A 20,360-nucleotide genomic window follows, 5' to 3' on the forward strand; every position below is an offset into this window, starting at 1 on the left:
TACACATGCCTCACTGTGCCATTACACATGCCTCACTGTGCCATTACACATGCTGCCCCACTGTGCCATTACACATGCTGCCCCACTGTGCCATTGCCACAATCACTGTCACAATCTCCCTACCTTCTCCTGTTCGTACCATTTGCGTCCATTATTCAAAAGCCGCGCCTCCTCCCCCTCCATGCTGTTCCGTGATAGGCGGAACACTCATTTTCCCAGCAGAGCCTCTGTTCAGTGTTCCGCCTATCACGGATGTCCTCTCGTCCGAGGATGATAAGGCATCCGTGATAGGTGGAACACTGAAACAGAGGCTCTGCTGGGAAAATGAGTGTTCCGCCTATCACGGAACAGCATGGAGGAGCGTGGCTTTTGAATAATGGATGCCCGCAGCCTGAACACACAGGTACCCGGCGTATAAGACAACCCCTGAATTTTAAGGCATTTTTTTACATGCCAAAAGTCGTCTTATACGCCGGAAAATACGGTACACTTTGCTACAGTGTAAAGTAGTGAGTGTACAGCTTGTATAACAGTGTAAATGTGCTGTCCCCTCAAAATAACTCAACACACAGCCATTAATGTCTAAACCGCTGGCAACAAAAGTACACCCCTAAGTGAAAATGACCAAATTGGGCCCAATTAGCCATTTTCCCTCCCTGGTGTCATGTGAGTCATTAGTGTTACAAGGTCTCTGGTGTGAAGGGGGAGCAGGTGTATTAAATTTGGTCTTATAGCTCTCACTCTCTCATACTGGTCACTGGTAGTTTCAACTTGGCACCTCATCGCAAAAAACTCTCTGAGGATCAGAAAATAATTGTTGCTCTACATAAAGAAGGACTAGGCTATAAGAAGATTGGCAAGACCCCGAAACTGAGCTGTAGCACGGTGGCCAAGACCATACAGCGGTTTAACAGAACAGGTTCCACTCAGAACAGGCCTTGGTCGACCAAAGAAGTTGAGTGCATGTGCTTAGCGTCATATCCAGAGATTGTCCTTGGAAAATAGATGTGAGTGCTGCCAGGATTTCTGCAGAGGTTGAAGGGGTGGGGGGGGGGGGTCAGCCTGTCAGTGCTCAGACCAAATGCTGCACACTGCATCAAATTGGTCTGCATGTCTCTTCTGGGACGATAATGCACAAGAAAGCCTGCAAATAGTTTGCTGAAGACAAGCAGACTAAGGACATGGATTAGTGGAACCATGTCCTGTGGTCTGATGAGACCAAGATAAACTTATTTGGTTCAGATGGTGTCAAGCGTGTGTGGTGGCAACCAGGTGAGGAGTACAAAGACAAGTGTGTCTTGCCTACAGTCAAGCATGGTGGTGGGAGTGTCATGGTCTGGGGCTGCATGAGTGCTGCCAACACTGGGAAGCTACAGTTCATTGAGGGAACCATGAATGCCAACATGTACTGTGACATACTGAAGCAGAGCATGATTCCCTCCCTTTGGAGACTGGGCTGCAGGGCAGTATTCCAACATGATAGCGACCCCAAACACACCTCCAAGATGACCACTGCCTTGATAAAAAAGCTGAGGGTAGAGGTGATGAACTGGCCAAGCATGTCTCCAGACCTAAACCCTATTGATCATCTGTGGAGCATCCTCAAATGGAAGGTGGAGGAGCGCAATGTCTCTAATATCCATCAGCTCCGTGATGTCATCATGGAGGAGTGGAAGAAGATTCAAGTGGCAACCTGTGAACTCTGGTGAACTCCATGCCCAAGAGAGTGTTGGAAAATAATGGTGGCCACAAAAAATATTGACACTTTGGACCCGATTTGAACATTTTCACTTAGAGGTGTACTCACTTTTGTTGCCGGCGGTTTAGACAATAATGGCTGTGTGTTGAGTTATTTTGAGGGGACAGCAAATTTACACTATTATACAAGCTGTACACTCACTACTTTACATTGTAGCAAAGTGTCATTTCTTCAGTGTTGTCACATTAAAGCGGATCTCCGCCGGAAAATAATATTAAAAGCCAGCAGCTACAAATACTGCAGCTGCTGACTTTTTAATATTAGGACACTTACCTGTCCTTGAGTCCAGCAACGTTGGCAGCAGAGGACGAGTGATCGCTCATCACTCTGATGCCCCCACCGCCATCCTTTGATGAGGGAATCAGGAAGTGAAGCGCTCCGGCTTCACTGCCCAATTCCCTACGGCGCATGTGCGAGTCGCGCAGCGCCGTCCTGACTGGTCCCTGTTATGTTCTGGGAGCCGAGTGTTTCCCAGAACACAGCGGGCGGGGCCGGGAAGTGACGTACTCCGCGCAGAGTCCCCGCAGAGAGGACTCCCGGAAGTGGGTGCAAATACCTGCCTTTGACAGGTATCTGCACCCCCCTGAAAGGTGTCAAATGTGACACCGGAGGGGGGGAGGGTTCCGATGAGCGTAAGTTCCACTGTAGGGTGGAGCTCCGCTTTAAAAGATATAATAAAATATTTACAAAAATGTGAGTGGTGTACTCACTTTTGTGAGATACTGTATGTAAAATACTGTGCCCCCCAATTACAAAGTCCCCCATCACAGAGTCCCCAATCACACAGTCACCTCCTCGCATCAGAGCCCTACCTTTTAAAAGAAGGCAGGAGCACGCTATATTTATGGCACATAAACAGTATTTTTTGTACTTTCAGTGTGTTTAAATGAATAAAACATGGGAAATGGAAGATGTACAAGATATGTATGTTCTTTTCTTTTCATTTTGCCTTGACATTAGTTCAAAGTGCAAAGAAATTCTTTTCAATGCCCATAGTATATGATTTCTCATATCTTTAAGTTCTGTAATGCAAACAATACAAGGTTCCTGAGATAACTGCAGTTTTTTACAGCCAGTCATAAACCTTTCATTTGATTTTACCTCTAGGATCACATTTTACCTCAGGTTAACATTTAACAGCAATTGTGTTTCCACTTTCATATAGCTGCAGCATGCGTTTTAGAAATGACTTCCCCCTACAAAGGTGTTTATTTTTACAGGTACTAGCTAATGTAAAGCTGTCTAAAGTATTTCATTAAAAAGAAATGGAAATTGCTTAAGATGCACATTGCTTTAGGAAAGATATTGCTGTCCTGTCTCAAATGAAATTAGCTTTCCTTCGTAGAAAACTTGTTTGCTGTTCTTCCTCAGGAAACCCATTACTGTCCTGCCTCAGAAAACCCATTGCTGTCCTGCCTCAGAAAACCCATTACTGTCCTGCCTCAGAAAACCCATTACTGTCCTGCCTCAGAAAACCCATTACTGTCCTGCCTCAGAAAACCCATTACTGTCCTGCCTCAGAAAACCCATTACTGTCCTGCCTCAGAAAACCCATTACTGTCCTGCCTCAGAAAACCCATTACTGTCCTGCCTCAGAAAACCCATTACTGTCCTGCCTCAGAAAACCCATTACTGTCCTGCCTCAGAAAACCCATTGCTGTCCTGCCTCAGAAAACCCATTACTGTCCTGCCTCAGAAAACCCATTACTGTCCTGCCTCAGAAAACCCATTACTGTCCTGCCTCAGAAAACCCATTGCTGTCCTGCCTTGAGATACTCACTGATGTTTCACTATAGGGTAACCCATTGTTGCCCTACCTCTGAAAACGTACTGCTATCCCTCCCCTGGAAAGCCATTGCTGTCCTGCCTCAGGAAGCCCATTGTTTTTTAGCCTCAAGAAGCCCATTGCTAGAAGCCATAGATGAATCGACTTTCAGTGGAAGGAAAGAAATAAGGCTCTTACAAAACACCCACGGGTGTTCTACCACAGAATACCCCATCGTTAATTTGCCTTTAAAAAAACATTACTGTCCTGCTTTGGGATATTCACTGTTCTGCTGTACTTCCTTAGAAAATCCATAAATGTCCTGCCTCAAGAAATGAATTGCAGTCCTTCCCCAATGTAACTCATTACTTTTTCGTCTCAGGAAACCTACTGCTGCTCTTTCATGGGAAACCCACTGCTACCCTGCCTCAAGAAAAGCATTGCTATTCTGCTTCAGAATACCCTTTGTTCTTCTGCCTCAGGAAGCCCACTGCTGACCTTACTTAGGAATTCATCACTATCCTGCATCAAGAAACTTATTGCAGTTCTACCCCAGAGTAACTTGTTGCTGTCCTGTCTCAAGGAAGCCCATTACGTTTCTGCTTTAGAAAACCCATAACTGCCCACTCTGAGGAAGCCCACTGCTGTGCCACCTCAGGAAACCCAGTTTTGTCCTATCTGAGGAAGACCATTGCTGCCCCACCCCAGAAAACCCATTGCTGTCCTGTCTGAGGAAGCCCATTGCTGTCCCACCCTAGAAAATCAATTGCTGTCCTGTCTGAAGAAGCCCACTGCTGTCCGGCCTCAAAAATGTATTTCTGTATTGTCTGAGGAAACCCTTAGTTGTCCTTCCCCATCACTTTCCAACAATACAATGAAGCAGACTGAGAATCAAAGGAATTATGAAGCTTGTTCATCTTCCTGAAGTTTATTAAATGAAGAGGACGAAACCTTTAACTAACGGATAAGATAAATAGCAACCTTTGAAAAATCAGGCCTTTAAAATTTGAATTCTGTGACTATGGCCCAGATTCTCATAAAAGTGCCTATCTATAGGCGGGCGTAGCGTATCTCAGATACACTACGCCGTCGTAACATAGAGAGGCAGGTCCTGTATTCAGAAACAACTTGCGTTCTAAGTTACTGCGGCGTAGTGTATCTGACACGGCGTAAGCCCGCCTAATTCAAACTAGGCTGGTAGGGGGCGTGTTGTATGTAAATGTTTTGTGACCCCACGTAAATGACACTCTTATCGAACGGCGCATGCTCAGTATCACGTCGAATTTTCAAAGTAAATTACGCCCGCTCAATGCTTAGGCGACGTGAACGTAACCTACGCCCAGCCCCATTCACGGACGACTTACGCAAACGACGTAAAATACGACGCTGTTCGGACGTTTTCGACATCCATACCCAACATGACTTACCCCTGCTTTATGAGGGGTAACTTTACGCCGGTCCGACGCCTTACGTAAACGGCGTATCTTGATACGCCAGGCGCACATACGTTCGTGAATCGGCGTATCTAGCTAATTTGCATATTCTACGTGGAAATATACGGAAGCGCCCCTAGCGGCCAGCGTAAATATGCACCCTAAGATACGACGGCGTAAGAGACTTATGCCGCTCGTATCTAGGCAACTGAGGCGTATCTGATTCTATGAATCAGGCGCGGAGATGTGACGCCTCACACTCAGAGTTACGACGGCGTATCTGGAGATACGCCGTCGTAACTCCTATGTTGGTAGCTCAGAAACTAACATAAGTTGGACCATCTGACTAACCCCCAGCCAGAGCGGCTCGGATGATGGTGGAAAAGTGAGAAATTCAGACAAAGGAAAAAAACATTTAGAAGGGAAATCAAAGAAAAAGGTAAGTGAACCAACAATGCACTAGCTCAAAGGAATCTATTTAGAAAATAAAATACAAACCTTTACAACCCCTTTAAAGCAAACATATCAGAAATCTGAGCTATGAAACTGATCACATGCTCGAAAAAAATACTTAAGCAGAGGTTAGCTTCAGTGATAATCTCATATCAAAACAATCCGTGGATCTAGAGATGCAGCCAGCTTTAGTTAACGTGCAAAGCCAGACTGCTGAGAAAGTTGAGCTTGAATCTGCCTCTTCCATCTGCCAAGCCTATTAGTCACTGAGGCTGACAATCACATTTATGGCCCAATAGGAAGATGGAAGAGGTGGGGTCAAGCTCAGATTTTACCAAAAAAACTAATGTTTTACTTGTAGCATCAGCTTTCTTTATCCCTGGATCTACTGATTGTTTTGACATGCTGTTTTCATTGAATGTAACCTCTGCTTATATATTTTTCGGCATACGTTATGTCTGAATTTCTCAGATTTGACAGGTTTACTTTTGAGTGAAAGGAAAGTAAAACAAATGTCTATCATAGACGGGCAAATAAACTAAAGGCTCACATACATACAAGGGTGGTCAGCTATACAAGTACAGTAAAGCCTCGTACACACGATCAGTCCATGCGATGAGAACGGTCTGATGGACCGTTGTCATACGTTAACCGATGAAGCTGACTGATGGTCCGTCGTGCCTGCACACCATTGGTTAAAAAACCGATCGTGTCAGAGCGCGGTGATGTAAAACACAACGACGTGCTGAAAAAACGAAGTTCAATGCTTCCAAGCATGCGTCGACTTGATTCTGAGCATGCATGGATTTTTAACCGATGGACGTGCCTACAAACGATCGTTTTTTTTCCCATCGGTTAGGAATCCATAGGTTAAATTTAAAGCAAGTTGGCTTTTTTTAACCTATGGTTAAATAACCCATGGGGCCCACACACGATCGGTTTGGACCGATGAAAACGGTCCATCAGACCGTTGTCCTCTGGTTAACCTATCGTGTGTACGAGGCCTCAGACTGCCCTCCGGAACCATGAACAGGTCTGGCTCTACTGAACACTTCTGTTCAGGCCAATGGAGAAGAGAGTGATGAGGAGCTAAGCAGTGCATACTCTTGTGGCTAGTACCACCTATGCTGGGGAGAAGGTATATTAGCATTTACAAAGGGGTGCTGGTAGGGCTGGTGCAAGAATCTTTGTCTACATAGGCAAAGGTGCATTTTGGAAGCCCCCCACCTCCATCGTTCATCCTGGTACTGCTGTACCCCCCTGTACTCCAGCCACCCCATGTTGGAACTGCTAGCCCACGCCCACCCCCATTCTCCAGATACCCCACCTTGGTACTGCTATTCCACCACATTTCTCCAGCGACTCCATGCTGGTACTGCTAGCCCCCTCCAATCCTCTAGTCACCCCGTGCTGGTACTGCTACCCCACCCCTGCTCCAGCCATCCCACATTGGTAGTGCTGTGCCACCCTGCACTGGTACTGTTGCCTAACCATCCTACGCTGGTGGTACCACTGTAAATTCCTGGGCCTTCAGCCACCCAGTGCTTGTACTGCTGCACACACAAAACCCTATCAAGTGGTTGGGGATTTGGATTTCACTGCCCCCCTCCCCTATTCTGGCACCATAGGGCAGCCCTGCCAGCCAGCATGACCTGGAAATGGGGTCCCTGGTTCTAGGGGAGATGGACCAGTTTACAGAGAAGATGTGGCTGTCTCACTCACTGAGGGGCAGAGCGAGGTCGATGGAGTGCAGGTACTTGATCCTGGGCAGCATGGTCTGGTTGTGCCACCTTATCCTGTGCACCTGGTTGCTGTAGTCAGTGAGGAAGTTGGTTTATTTTAACAGTGAGAGACAGAATAACAACAAAAATATCCAGAAAAACGCATTTCAATGAGTGTAATAAGTATTTGATCCACTATCAATCAGCAAGATTTCTGGCTCCCAGGTGTCTTCTATACATGTAACAAGCTGAGATTACCTAGCTAATCTCAGCTTGTTACCTTTATAAAAAACACCTGTCCACAGAAGGAATCAATCAGATTCCAAACTCTCCACTATGGCCAAGACCAAAGAGCTGTCCAAGGACAAGATTGTAGACCTACACAAGGCTGGAATGGGTACAAGACCATCGCCAAGCAGCTTGGTGTGATTATTTGCAAATGGAAGAAGCACAAAATAACTGTCAATTTCCCTTGGTCTGGGGTTCCATGCAAGATCTCACCTCATGGCACAAGCCCGTCTGAAGATTCAGAGGAAAACTGGGTGAAAGTGTTTTGGTCAGATGAGACCAAAATCAAGCTCTTTGGCATCAACTAGTGTTTGGAGGAGGGGGAATGCTGCCTATGACCCCCAAGAACACCATCCGCACCGTCAAACATTGAGGTGGAAACATTATGATTTGGGTGTGTTTTTCTGCAAAGGGGACAGGACAACTTCACTGCATCAAAGGAACAATGGATGGGGCCATGTACCGTCAAATCTTTGGTGACAACCCCCTTCTCTCAGCCAGGGCATTAAAAATGGGCAGTGGATGGGTATTCCAGCATGACAATGACCCAAAACACACGGCCAAGGCAACAAAGGAGTGGTTTAAGAAGAAGTACACTATGGTCCTAGAGTGGCCTAGCCAGTCTCCAGACCTTAATTCTATAGGAAATTTGTGGAGGAAGCTGAAAGTTTGAGTTACCAAACTTCACCCATAACACCATAATGATTTGGAGAGGATCTGCAAAGAGGAGTGGGACAAAATCCCTCTTGAGATGTGTGCAAAGAAACGTCTCCCATTGTTAAAATAAACCTACCAATAAAATTAGACTGATCATTTCTGTGTCAGTGGGCAAACATACAAAATCAGCAGGGGATCAAACACTTTTTTTCCTCACTGTAGTACTCCTCTGGTGGGAAACATTGGGGCAGATCCACAAAGATCTGCACCGGCGCAGCGTATCTGAGATATGCGTAGTGTATCTCTCGCGGCGTAAGGGCGCGGAATTCAAATGCGGCGAGTAGGGAGCGTGTTTAATTTAAATGAAGCGCGTCCCCGCGCCGAACCAACTGCGCATGCCCCGTCCGTCAAAACTCCCAGGGTGCATTGCTCCAAATGACGTCGCAAGGACGTCATTGTTTTCAGCCCCATTCACGGACGATTTACGCAAACAAAGTAAAATTTTCAAAATTATACGCGGGAACGGCGGCCATACTTAACATTGAGTACGCCACCAGATAGCAGCTTTAATTAGACGCCCGGAAAAAGCCGAACGGAAATAACGTAAAAGAATGCGACGGCTGCTGGTACGTTCGTGGATCGTCGGAAATAGCTAATTTGCATACTCAAAGCGGATTACGACGTGAACGCCACCCAGCGGCCGTCGGAAAATTGCATCTTAGATCCGACGGCGTACTAAGGCGTACGCCTGTCGGATCTAACACGTATCTTGTTTGGTGGATACCAAAACAAAGATACGACGCGCAAAATTTGAAATTACGCGGCGTATCAACAGATACGCCGGCGTAATTTCTTTGAGGATCTGCCCCATTGAGTCCACAGTCACGTTGAAAGCTGCCCTCTGAGTATTCGTCCATGGCCGCTTGGGCTCCCTCTACCAGCAGCATAGACAGGGCGATCAGTGCGGGGGGGGGGGGGGGGTTGTATCTGCTGGGGGAGATCTCTGTGTGACAGGAGGGCTGGGTGACGAGCCTTCGGTGTCCTCAAGGGAGCCGACTTTTGTGTCTGCACCTGTGCTGGGAAGTTTGTTGTGCTGGGGTCCCCTATAGATCCCAGCTGACACTTATTTGGAGGGACTTTCCCTCATTTAGAACTAAATCTCTCTGTCTCTCTTTTTTCCTCAGATGTCCCATTTTTTGGCTTGATGTATAGAACGCTATAAAAATGTATTATTTAAAGAAAAATTCCAGGTACAGATATTTTTACATTGATCCAGCTGTACTATGTTACTGACCAATGTTACTATGTATATACCATATCTGTGGGATCCCTTTAGAAGCTGCAATTCATTGTATTAGGCACCATAATTCCAGTGATCTCCACTTGTTCCCATGGGTTGTGCCAAGAGGCTGCCCTGCTGCATTTTGAACCCAGGAGGTTGACTGCTCGGCATAGGTGCCGTTCAGAGAACACTGAATTTTCTCAGTGAATGCAAAGCATTCTCTGATTGGACAAGGTGGAGTGTGTGATGTCATCACCCATAGGATTAAATTATGCTATAGCAATTAAATAGTTCAGTTGATCATTTAAATATCACCAATGGAGCCCTAGCCTTAAAGCTGTCTTTCTAGGCAGATTATAAAATAATACTAATTTAAAAAATCATTAAAATAACTTAATTAAAATAACTTATTTACTAAAGGAAATGCAGTCTCTGTAGATCTGAGGGGGACATACAAGGAAAATAAAAAACTGCATTTTAGCTTGCACATGATTGGATGATAAAATCAGCAGAGCTTCCCTTCAGATTTACAGCAATTTACAGATATCAGTGGACTTTCAAGTGCACTTGCAGTGTACTTGTAGTGCAAAGTGGATTTGCCTTTCGTAGGGGCAGCAACTGAAGCCAATCAGGTTAGTTGACAATGAAAACGTTGGAAACAAAATAGAGCATAGAGAGGACTCTCAGTTTCTGCTCCCTTACTGTCCAATCACAATCTTGGGGTGGAGACATGACCTATCTTTATTGTTCTAACTGCAGTTGAAAAAAGTGCGGTCACTAAACTGGCTGTACTATGTGACAGACCTGTGCACAGGACTGGATAAACTAATAGCCAGATTCAGGTAGAGTTACGCCGGCGTATCAGTAGATACGCCGTCGTAACTCTGAATCTGCGCCGTCGTATATTTAAGTGTATTCTCAAGTTGAGATACACTTAAATCTAGCTACGATACGACCGCCGGCGCCGTCGTATCTTGGCTGTCTATTTACGCTGGCCGCTAGGGGCCTGTACGCTGATTTACGCCTAGAATGCGTAAATCAGCGAGATACGCCTATTCACGAACGTACGCTTGCCCGTCGCAGTAAAGATACGCCGTTTACGTAAGGCGTTTTCAGGCCTAAAGATATTCCACCAAAATAAAAACAGCCAATGTTAAGTATGGACGTCGGAACCGCGTCAAATTTTTACGTTGTTTGCGTAAGTCGTCCGTGAATGGGGCTGGGCGTAATTTACGTTCACGTCGAAACCAATAAGTCTTTGCGGTGTAATTTGGAGCATGCGCATTTGGGATATGTCCACGGACGGCGCAAAAACGTCAATCATGTCGGGTCACGATTCATTAGCATAAAACACGCCCACCTCTTCACAATTTGAATTAGGCGCGCTTAGGCCGGCACATTTACGCTACGCTGCTGTAACTTAGGACGCAAGTGCTTTGTGAATACAGCACTTGCCTCTCTAACTTACGGCGGCGTAGCGTATATGAGATACGCTACGCCTGCCTAACGTTAGGCACGGCTACCTGAATCTAGCTAATAGTATACAAATCCCTTGGCAGGAAAAAAGCAAATATATACTTTTAAGAGCCCTTTCACACTTACGGATCCTGTGAGGATCCGTTCCTTCAATATCCGCTTGCTCAGCGGAGATCGCTCCGTTGATCCCCACTGAGCCGGCAGATGACAGGGCGGACCCCGCACACTGTTCAGGGACCGCCCTGTCAGATCTCCGCTCTCCTCTATGGGGGGATCGGATAAACACGGACCGCCTGTCCGTGTTCACCCTGATCTGCAGGGACCTAGCTAGGATTTTCCTCCATCTGCAGAAACGAAGCATAGCTGGGACCGATGAGATCGGGTGTCAGCGCTGACACCCACTATCCCATAGGGATACATGTATGTCCGTATTTCATCCGAAAACGAATGGATGAAATACGGCTATAAGGTCCGCTCGTGTGAAAGGGCCCTAATTGTGCATTTCTTGGTTTGGCAGGTGTCAAGCAACAGTTTTGATATACAGTAAAACCTTGGATTGCGAACATAATTCGTTCCGGAAATATGCTTGCATGGGCGTCCGCTCCATAGGGCAAGGGGGGGCAATTGCCCCCCCCCCCTGGAAAATTGAGAAGGTGTTGAAATTTCTCGCGGCTGTGGGCTGTCTGAGCAGTCCCGGGCCGGATGTCACACAGACACAGTGAGCAGAGTGAAGCCACCTCCCCCTCCAGTGTTTATGTGTACACAGGGAACCTGCTTTGCCCATGCCGTGCTGATGGCTGATCTGAGGTACTGAATGGGATGGGGGGGTCCGTCTGTGCTGAAGGGGGGGTTTGTGCTGAATGGGGGTCCATCTGTGCTTAATAGGGGGCTGTGCTGAAGGGGGGGTCCATCTGTGCTGAATGCAGGGGTCTGTGCAGAATGGGGGGTCTGTGCACAATGGAGGGGTCTCTGCTGAAGGGGGGTCCATCTGTGCTGAAGAGGGGTCTGTACAGTCTCTAGGCTATATTTATATGGGCATGGAGTGAAGCTGAATTATCTCAAGAGCTATTTCACACTGCCAGCTGGCTGCGTTATTGGTAAAGCGTCGCTTTACCATCATTTCAGCTGCGCTATTTGGCCGATAGCACAGTGCTTTTAACCCCTTCTAGCGTTTGAAGAAATGGTTAAATGCGTATTGCCGCTGCGGAAGAGCCCCCCCCTGAAAAAATTTCAGCGGACGCCCATGTATGCTTGTATTTCAAAACACTCGTATATCAAAGTGAATTTCCCCATAAGAAATAATGGAAACTCAGATGATTGGTTCCACCACCATTTATTCATAAGTCCTTCAGTTTATAGTATGTATAAAAAGATTATAGCAATGTGATAGGTTGTGTATCTATAAAATTATATATTCTTCAGCACAAAGGATAAAAATCGACTTTACTAGCACCAAATAAATTTACAAACCCAGATATCACCTTGTAAAAGTCATCATCGCTGTGTTGTACATAGTCTGTTCAGGGAGCTGTGGGCGGAAACCAGCAGCTCCTCCCACAACAATCTGCCAGTAAAAAAGTAGAGGAGGGGGTGGAGACAAGACCAGTCACCCTGCGCAAGGAGAGAGAGCAGAGGTGACTGGTCTTTATTACAGGAAGCTCCTACACAGAGGAAAAGTTTTACACTGGATTACTACATAGATCTGGAAGAAAGATACAAAGCGCACCAAGATTCAAGAATACACATGCCTCTTGTAATTAGACAATATTGTTTTTGCCTGGATTTTGGATTTAAAGCAGTTGTATCGTCAAAAAGTTTTTTTTTTTTTGTGCCACCTGTAAGGCAAAAGGCATAATGAGTTAGTATGCACCGCAGAACGAGGCATCGGTATCTCTTCCGGTCCACGCTGAAGGAGATGACATTTTCCCTCGGCGTGTCTTCCGGGTATCGCGGCTCCAGCGCTGTGAGTGGCTGGAGCCGCGATGTCGTCAGCCCCGTGGATGCGCGCGGGAGACATCTTTCCGGTAAGGTCCGGCATCTGCTGGGCCTTCAGCCGAGAATCCCCGGTGCGCATGGGCGCGGGAGATATCTTTCGGGGCAAGGTCCGGTGTCTGCCGGGCCTTCAGCCGAGAATCCCTGGTGCGCATGGGCGCGGGAGACATCTCTCCGGCAAGGTCCGGTGTCTGCCGGGCCTTCAGCCGAGATTTCCCGGTGCGCATGCGCGCGGGAGACATCTTTCTGGCAAGGTCCGGTCTCTGCCGGGCCTTCAGCCGAGAATCCCCTGTGCGCATGCGCCGCTGCAGTCAGCAGCTCATTGCGAGGGGAATATCTCCTAAACCGTAAAGGTTTAGAAGATATTTTTTTTACCTACAGGTAAGCCTTATTATAGGCTTACCTGTAGGTAAAAGTTAAACATTTTACTATACAACCACTTTAAAGGGGTTGTAAAGGAAAAAATGTTTTTCCCTAAATAGCTTCCTTTACCTTAGCGCAGTCCTCCTTCACTTACCCCATCCTTCCATTTTGCTTTTAAATGTCCTTATTTCTTCTGAGAAATCCTCACTTCCTGTTCTTCTGTCTGTAACTCATCACCGTAATGCGAGGCTTTCTCCCTGGTGTGGAGAAAGCCTCTTGAGGGGGCGAGCAGGAGTGTCAGGACGCCCACTAACACACAGCTCCTTTCTCTATCTGCTCGCCCCCTCCCCCCTCAAGAGGCTTTCTCCACACCAGGGAGAAAGCCTTGCATTAGAGCCCATTCACATCTAGGCGACAAAACGCCAGACGCCGGACGCTTGTGCCGCTAGAGGGGAGAATTCCCATTGCTGTCTATGGAGATAGTTCACATCTCATAGACGCCGTACGCCTGTCGCCTGAAAAAAAGTCCCGGACCCTTTTTTTCAGGCGACATTGGCGTTCGGCCATACAAAGCAATGGGAAGGCTTTGTGAAAAAAACAAAAAAAAGTTACACACTCGCGGCAAAATACGCCGCGTACGCGGCGTATCTTGTCGCGGAGGTGTGAATGCAGCCTTACGGTGGTGAATTACAGACAGAAGAACAGGAAGTGAGCATTTCTCAGAAGAAATAAGGACATTTAAAAGCAAAATGGAAGGATGAGGTAAGTGAAGGAGGACTGCACTGAGGTAAAGGAAGCTATTTAGGGGGAAAAAAACTTTTACAACCCCTCTAATATGCCTGTGGATATTTTATAAAGGTAGCACTAGTTATACAGAAAGACAATTGAATATATTATTACAAAGAACTGAGGGAATCCCTTTAGCTCTTTTGTAATATTTCCTGCTGACGAACCTTATTATCTGTAATTTTCCCTCCTCTTTGCTCCGAGGTCAGTAGTTATGCGCAGTAATTACACGCCACTTACACAGAATATACCACATGCGAGTAGCAGAATAGAATAGCTATTTTTACTGATATTTCTAATGGGGGCCATACACACTTTGATAAATTATCGGTTTATTTTCCAACTGACTCCTGATTGATTATTCCTATCTATATTGATTAGATCATGACACACATAGGAAAGTGGATTCTGATTGACAATAGGAAGATACGATAGTAAGTTGTTGATCACTTATCCGTTTTTATGCAATCTCATAATCAGAAATATGATTGAATTTATGATCAATATCTAATTGCTGCTGATCCATCAATTTCGCACCTTGGCTGATTGAATCTGATCTCAATTGATTAAAAAGGGAAGTTATGGCCATTCGATTTGTTTGCTGATTCGATCGTTTTGATCTGTTGGATAATAAAAATCGAAGAATGTACGACCATCATAAAGTAAAGCTCTAGGTATCAGAGCCAGAGCCGTTGCTAGGGGGGTGCAGGGTGTGCAGTCCGCAGCGGGTGACACCCGCTAGAGGGGTGACACCATCCCTTTTTTCTTTTTTTTCTTTTTTTTAGCTGACATGCCCAGCCTGCCCTGTGCAATCCCAGCCTGCCCTGTACCACCCCAGCCTGCTCTGTGCCACCCCAGCCTGCTCTGTACCACCCCAAACAGCCCTATACCACCCCAGCCTGCCCTGTACCCCCCCCCCCAAACAGCCCTGTACCACCCCAGCCTGCCCTGTACCACCCAGCCTGCCTTGTGCCACCACAGCCTGCCCTGTACCACCCCAGCCTGCCCTGTACCACCCCAAACTTTCCCATGCCACCCCAACTTGCCCTGTGCCACCCTAACTTGCCCTGTACCACCCCAATCTGCCCTATGCCACCATAACTTGCCCTATACCACCCCAACCTGCCCAATGCCACCCTAACTTGCCCTGTACCACCCCAACCTTTCCCATGCCATTCCAACTTGCCCTATGCCACCCTAACTTGCACTATACCACCCTAACTTGCCCTATACCACCCCAACCTGCCCTCTGCAACCCTAACTTGCCCTATACCACCCCAAACTACCCTATATCACCCCAACATGCTCTATACCACCTTAACCTGTCCTATACCACCCCACTACACCAACCTGCCACTATACCACTCTATACTACCCTAACCTGCCACTGTACTATCATTTACAGGGGCTGGTTTGGGGTGTGCCCCGTGACCGTGCGCTGCCTGCTTGGTGCTGGGCAGTCTAGACAGAGGGGGGTGACACCAACCCTAGTGACGCCACTGATCAGAGCCTAATGCCCGGTACACACGATCCGATTATCGGACGAATGATCGTCCAGTTTTTTTTGTATGCTAATCTCACGTCGAATCTAATGAGTTTACTACAGTCACGAAAATTCTCGTACGACAGAATAAAAAAATCTGAAGTGATGTCATGTGTTGTAATGCATGTATCTGGCATCGTACGAAAAAAAAATCCGTGCATGTCTGATAGAATAATATCGGATGAACTGTCCTGATTGGCTCTCGAAAGCTCTGTACTAACGATCCGATTATCGTACGATTGTTTCAAAAGCGTCATTTTTCGTACGATTTTCGGATCGTGTGTACGGGGCTTAAAGCGGGAGTTCAACCAATTCCTTTTTTTTTTCCCTTAGCTTCATCCTCGTTTTGTCTAGGGGAATCGGCTATTTGTATTAAAATATGATCCGTACTTACCCGTTTTCGAGATGCATCTTCTTCCGTCGCTTCCGGGTATGGGTCTTCGGGAATGGGCGTTCCTTCTTGATTGACAGTCTTCCGAGAGGCTTCCGACCGTCGCATCCATCGCGTCACTCGTAGCCGAAAGAAGCCGAACGCCGGTGCGGCTCTATACTGCGCCTGCGCACCGACGTTCGGCTTCTTTCGGAAAATCGTGACGCGATGGATGCGACCGTCGGAAGCCTCTCGGAAGACTGTCAATCAAGAAGGAACGCCCATTCCCGCAGCCCATAACCGGAAGTGGCGGAGAAGATGCATCTCGTAAACGGGTAAGTACGGATCATATTTTAAAACAAATAGCCGATTCCCCTAGACAAAACGAGCATAAAGCGAAGGGGAAAATGTGTAAGGTATGGGTGAACCTCCGCTTTAAGTCACCGCGTACAACACGTGATTAGGTGCAAATACAAAAACAAAGATTTCTTTTAGCTTCAATGTCATCCCCAAACGATTGCAAGATCATGGCTGTAGTATAAAATCACCTCCCGCCCTTGTTTTAATGACTAATCCTCAATATGAATATTACACACAGGATCATTAGTGTAAAGAAACAACTTTTTGAGGTTTTTTTTGGTGACGGGTTCAAAGAATGGAGGTCTCCTTACCTGAGGTCGATGACTTCCTCATGGCAATCCACTGCTCTGCACTTTCTCCCACTGCAATCCTCCGGGAATTCTGACCTCCCAGGAGAGACAAATACAGAATGGGGAGAGCAGACAAGAGACACACACTCACTCACAACCAGTACACTCCCATTTGGTGGAAGGAACACACCTTTAATGAACTTGTGCACAGTTATGGAATGCACCAACGTACTCCTAGACACAGGGTATGACGGGCACCTTAACGCCTAGCTCTATCTTTAACCCTTTGCCGCCAGCCTACAGGCACACAAGGAGTTAACCCTTGACAGCTGGAAAGTCTGTAGCAGGACAAGGATTGAGAAAGGCAACAATGAGTCCAGTGTTCTCCTATTCACAGAGTGTTTGTTTTGCTGCTGTAGGAGAAGTTCATTGGCACGGAGGGTCGAATCATGTTCGAATTTTAGCAGCTTGTCTGTAGAGTGCCATTTGTGGGCGCATTTGATTGTTATGTAATTCACAGAAACCAATCAGAATTGCTAGTTTGGCCTGAGTTTAGTACATTGAAATCTTATCCGTCTTATCAGTTGATAAAGATTACTGTACCGGCTCACATACTATAGCTTCAGTCCACTCTGGCTTGCTGTTTGGAGGGTGGTAAAGAAGCAGTTTAACCACTTCAGCCCCGGAGAATTTGGCCGGGCCATTTTTTGCGATTCGGCACTGCGTCGCTTTAACTGACAATTGCGCGGTCGTGCGTTGTGTCTCCCAAAAAAAAAATTTACATCCTTTTTCCCCCCACAAATAGAGATAGGGTGGTATTTGATCACCTCTGCGGTTTTTATTTTTGTGCGCTATAAACAAAAAAAGAGCGCCGATTTTGAAAAAAAAAACAATACTGTGGGTCAGATTCAGGTAGGAGAGCGGATCTTTAAATCGGCGTAACGTATGTAATTTACGTTACACCGCCGCAAGTTTTTCAGGCAAGTGCTTTATTCACAAAGCACTTGCCTGTAAAGTTGAGGCGGCGTAGCGTAAATCACCCGGCGGAATTCAAATTTGGCGGGTAGGGGGCGTGTATCATTTAAATCAAGCGCGTCCCCGCGTCGAACGAACTGCGCATGCGCCGACCGCGACTGAATCCCAGTGCGCATGCTCCAAATCACGTCGCTAATTGTCAATGAAAGCGACGTGAGCGTAACTTACGCCCAGCTCAATTGTGAATCGACTTACGCAAACGACGTAACTTACGTCTGTCCCGACGTCCATACTTAACATTGGCTGCGCCTCACTATAGCAGGGGTAACGTTACGCCGGCCGTAAGTCTTACGCAAACGACGTAAACAGATACGGCGGCCTGGCGAATCTGCGTATTTGCTCATTTGCATTTTTAACAACGGGAACGCCACCTAGCGACCAGTGTAAATATGCATCTAAGATACGACGGTGTAAGTGCCTTACGCCGGTCGTATCTTAGCAACATTTAAGCGTATCTCATTATGAGCATACGCTTAAATTTGCGCAGGCTCAGATTAGGACTTACAACGTTGTATCTACTGATACGCCCGTCGTAAGTCTTTCTGAATCTGACCCTGTATGTTTTACTTTTTGCTTTAACCACTTAAGGATTGCCGCACAACGATATACGTTGACAAAATGGCACAAGGGCGTATATGTACGTCCCCTTTAAGAACCCAGCCGTGGCGACCCGGTCGGAAGCTCCGTGACAGCGGACCCGATCGCCGCCGGTGTCCCGCGATCGGGTCACAGGAGCTGAAGAACGGGATGAGGTAAGTGTAAACACACCTTCCGCGTTCTTCTCTGTGGCTTGTCACTGATCGTCTGTTCCCTGTCATAGGGAACGACGATCAGTGACATCACACGTCCAACCACTCCCCCCTACATTAAGAAATACAGAATAGGACACACTTAACCCCTTAGCGCCCCCTAGGGGTTAACCCCTTCACTGCCATTGTCATTTTCACAGTAATCAGTGCATTTTTATAGCACTTTTCACTGTGGAAATGACAATGGTCCCAAAAATGTGTCAAAAGTGTCCGTCGTGTCCGCCATAATTTTGCAGTCACGAAAAAAATCGCTGATCGCCACCATTAGTAGTAAAAAAAAATATTAATAAAAATGCCATAAAACTATGCCCTATTTTGTAAACGCTATAAATTATGCGCAAACCAATCGATAAACACTTATTGCGATTTTTTTTACCAAAAATGAAAAAAAATACGTATCGGCCTAAACTGAGGAAAAAAAAAAAATTTTATATCATTTTTTGGAGATATTTATTATAGCAAAAAGTAAAAAATATTGAATTTTTTCTAAATTGTCGCTCTATTTTTGTTTATAGCGCAAAAAATAAAAACCGCAGGTGATCAAATACCACCAAAAGAAATCTCTATTTGTGGGGAAAAAAGGACGCCAATTCTGTTTGGGAGCCACGTCGCACGACCGCGCAATTGTGAGTTAAAGCGACGCAGTGCCGAATTGCAAAAAGGGGCCAGGTCCTTTACCTGCATAATGGTCCGGGTCTTAAGCTGTTAATAAATATCTCCCAAAAATATATAAAAAAACTAATTTTTTCCTCAGTTTAGGCCGATATGTATTTATCTACATATTTTTGGTAAAAATCGCAATAAGCGTATATTGATTGGTTTTCGCAAAAGTTATAGCGTCTACAAAATAGGGGGTAGTTTTATTATTATTATTATTATTATTATTAAAAAATGCTTATAAACGCAGTCTTACCCATGGGCCTCGATGCGTATGACTATAATGAGCACGGAGATTTTGATCTTCTTAATCTATCTCCCTTATGGCATTTTAATTATTATTTTCTTTTTTACTAGTGATTTTACGGCGTTCGGCGATTTTTATCGTGACTGCGACATTATAGCGGACAAATCGGTTACGTTTGGCACTATTTTGGGACCATTGTAATTTATACAGCGATAAGTGCTATAAAAATGCACTGATTACTGTGTAAATGACACTGGCAGGGAAGTGGTTAACCACTAGGGGGCGAGGAAGGGGTTAAGTGTGTCCTAGGGAGTGATTTCAACTGAGGGGGGATGGGCTACAAGTGGCACGACACTGATCGCTGCTCCTGATGACAGGGAGCAGACGATCAGTGTCCTGTCACTAGGCAGAACAGGGAGATGCTTTGTTTACACAGGCATCTCCCCGTTCTGCCCCTCCGTGACACGATCGCGGGCCGCCAGCGAACATCGAGTTCGCAGGGTACGGTCACGGAACGTGCGGCCCACCGCACGGCTTCTTAAAGCCTAATGGCAGCCTACCGCTGCCATTCTGCTGACGCATATCAGCGTGCAGCAGTCGGCAAGTGGTTAAGGCTCCGTTCACACTGGATGCCGATGCGGCTCCCAGCAGGTGTCCTGTGCGTCCTGGTTTACCGTTTCAGGTCCGATTTCAGCCCGATGTTTGGGCTGAATTCGAACCTGAAACGGAACAAAAGACGCACAGGGCTCCTGCGCAAATTTGCACTGGAGCCGCATCGGAGATATGTAAACCGACTCCATAGAGAGCCATTCACATTCTCCTGCTATTTCGAATTGGATGTGAACCCGGCCTTAAGGTGTTCAGGGAGTGATACGGTTGCCTCCTGGATGCCTGTTTTTTTTTTTTCCTTTCTTCCAAACAGTGTTTTTGCAGAAAAAGTAACACGCTGCAACTGCAAGCGCAAGCGCTTGTATCACAGTTACAGCGCAGTCCTCGTGACTTCAATGGTCAAGTTTGATAGGCAAAATATGGACCCCATCAAAGAAATATAAGGACTATGGGCCATATTCTTAA

The 20,360-nt window shown here is 46.4% G+C and overlaps 1 protein-coding gene across 1 annotated transcript in view; it reads right to left on the reverse strand.

Annotated features, from left to right (window-relative positions):
• The window catches only part of SEPTIN9 (septin 9), a 421,638-nt gene extending 404,926 nt beyond the window's left edge, over positions 1–16,712 (reverse strand). Inside the window, exon 1 of the mRNA XM_040330151.1 lies at positions 16,560–16,712. Within this exon, the coding sequence (XP_040186085.1) occupies positions 16,560–16,581 (22 nt within the window). The 5' untranslated portion in view covers positions 16,582–16,712. The remainder of the gene's footprint in view (positions 1–16,559) is intronic.
• Positions 16,713–20,360: the final 3,648 nt, after the last annotated feature.

Source organism: Rana temporaria, chromosome 12 (genome assembly GCF_905171775.1).
Source record: "Rana temporaria chromosome 12, aRanTem1.1, whole genome shotgun sequence".
In the NCBI taxonomy this organism is placed as follows: Eukaryota; Metazoa; Chordata; class Amphibia; order Anura; family Ranidae; genus Rana; species Rana temporaria.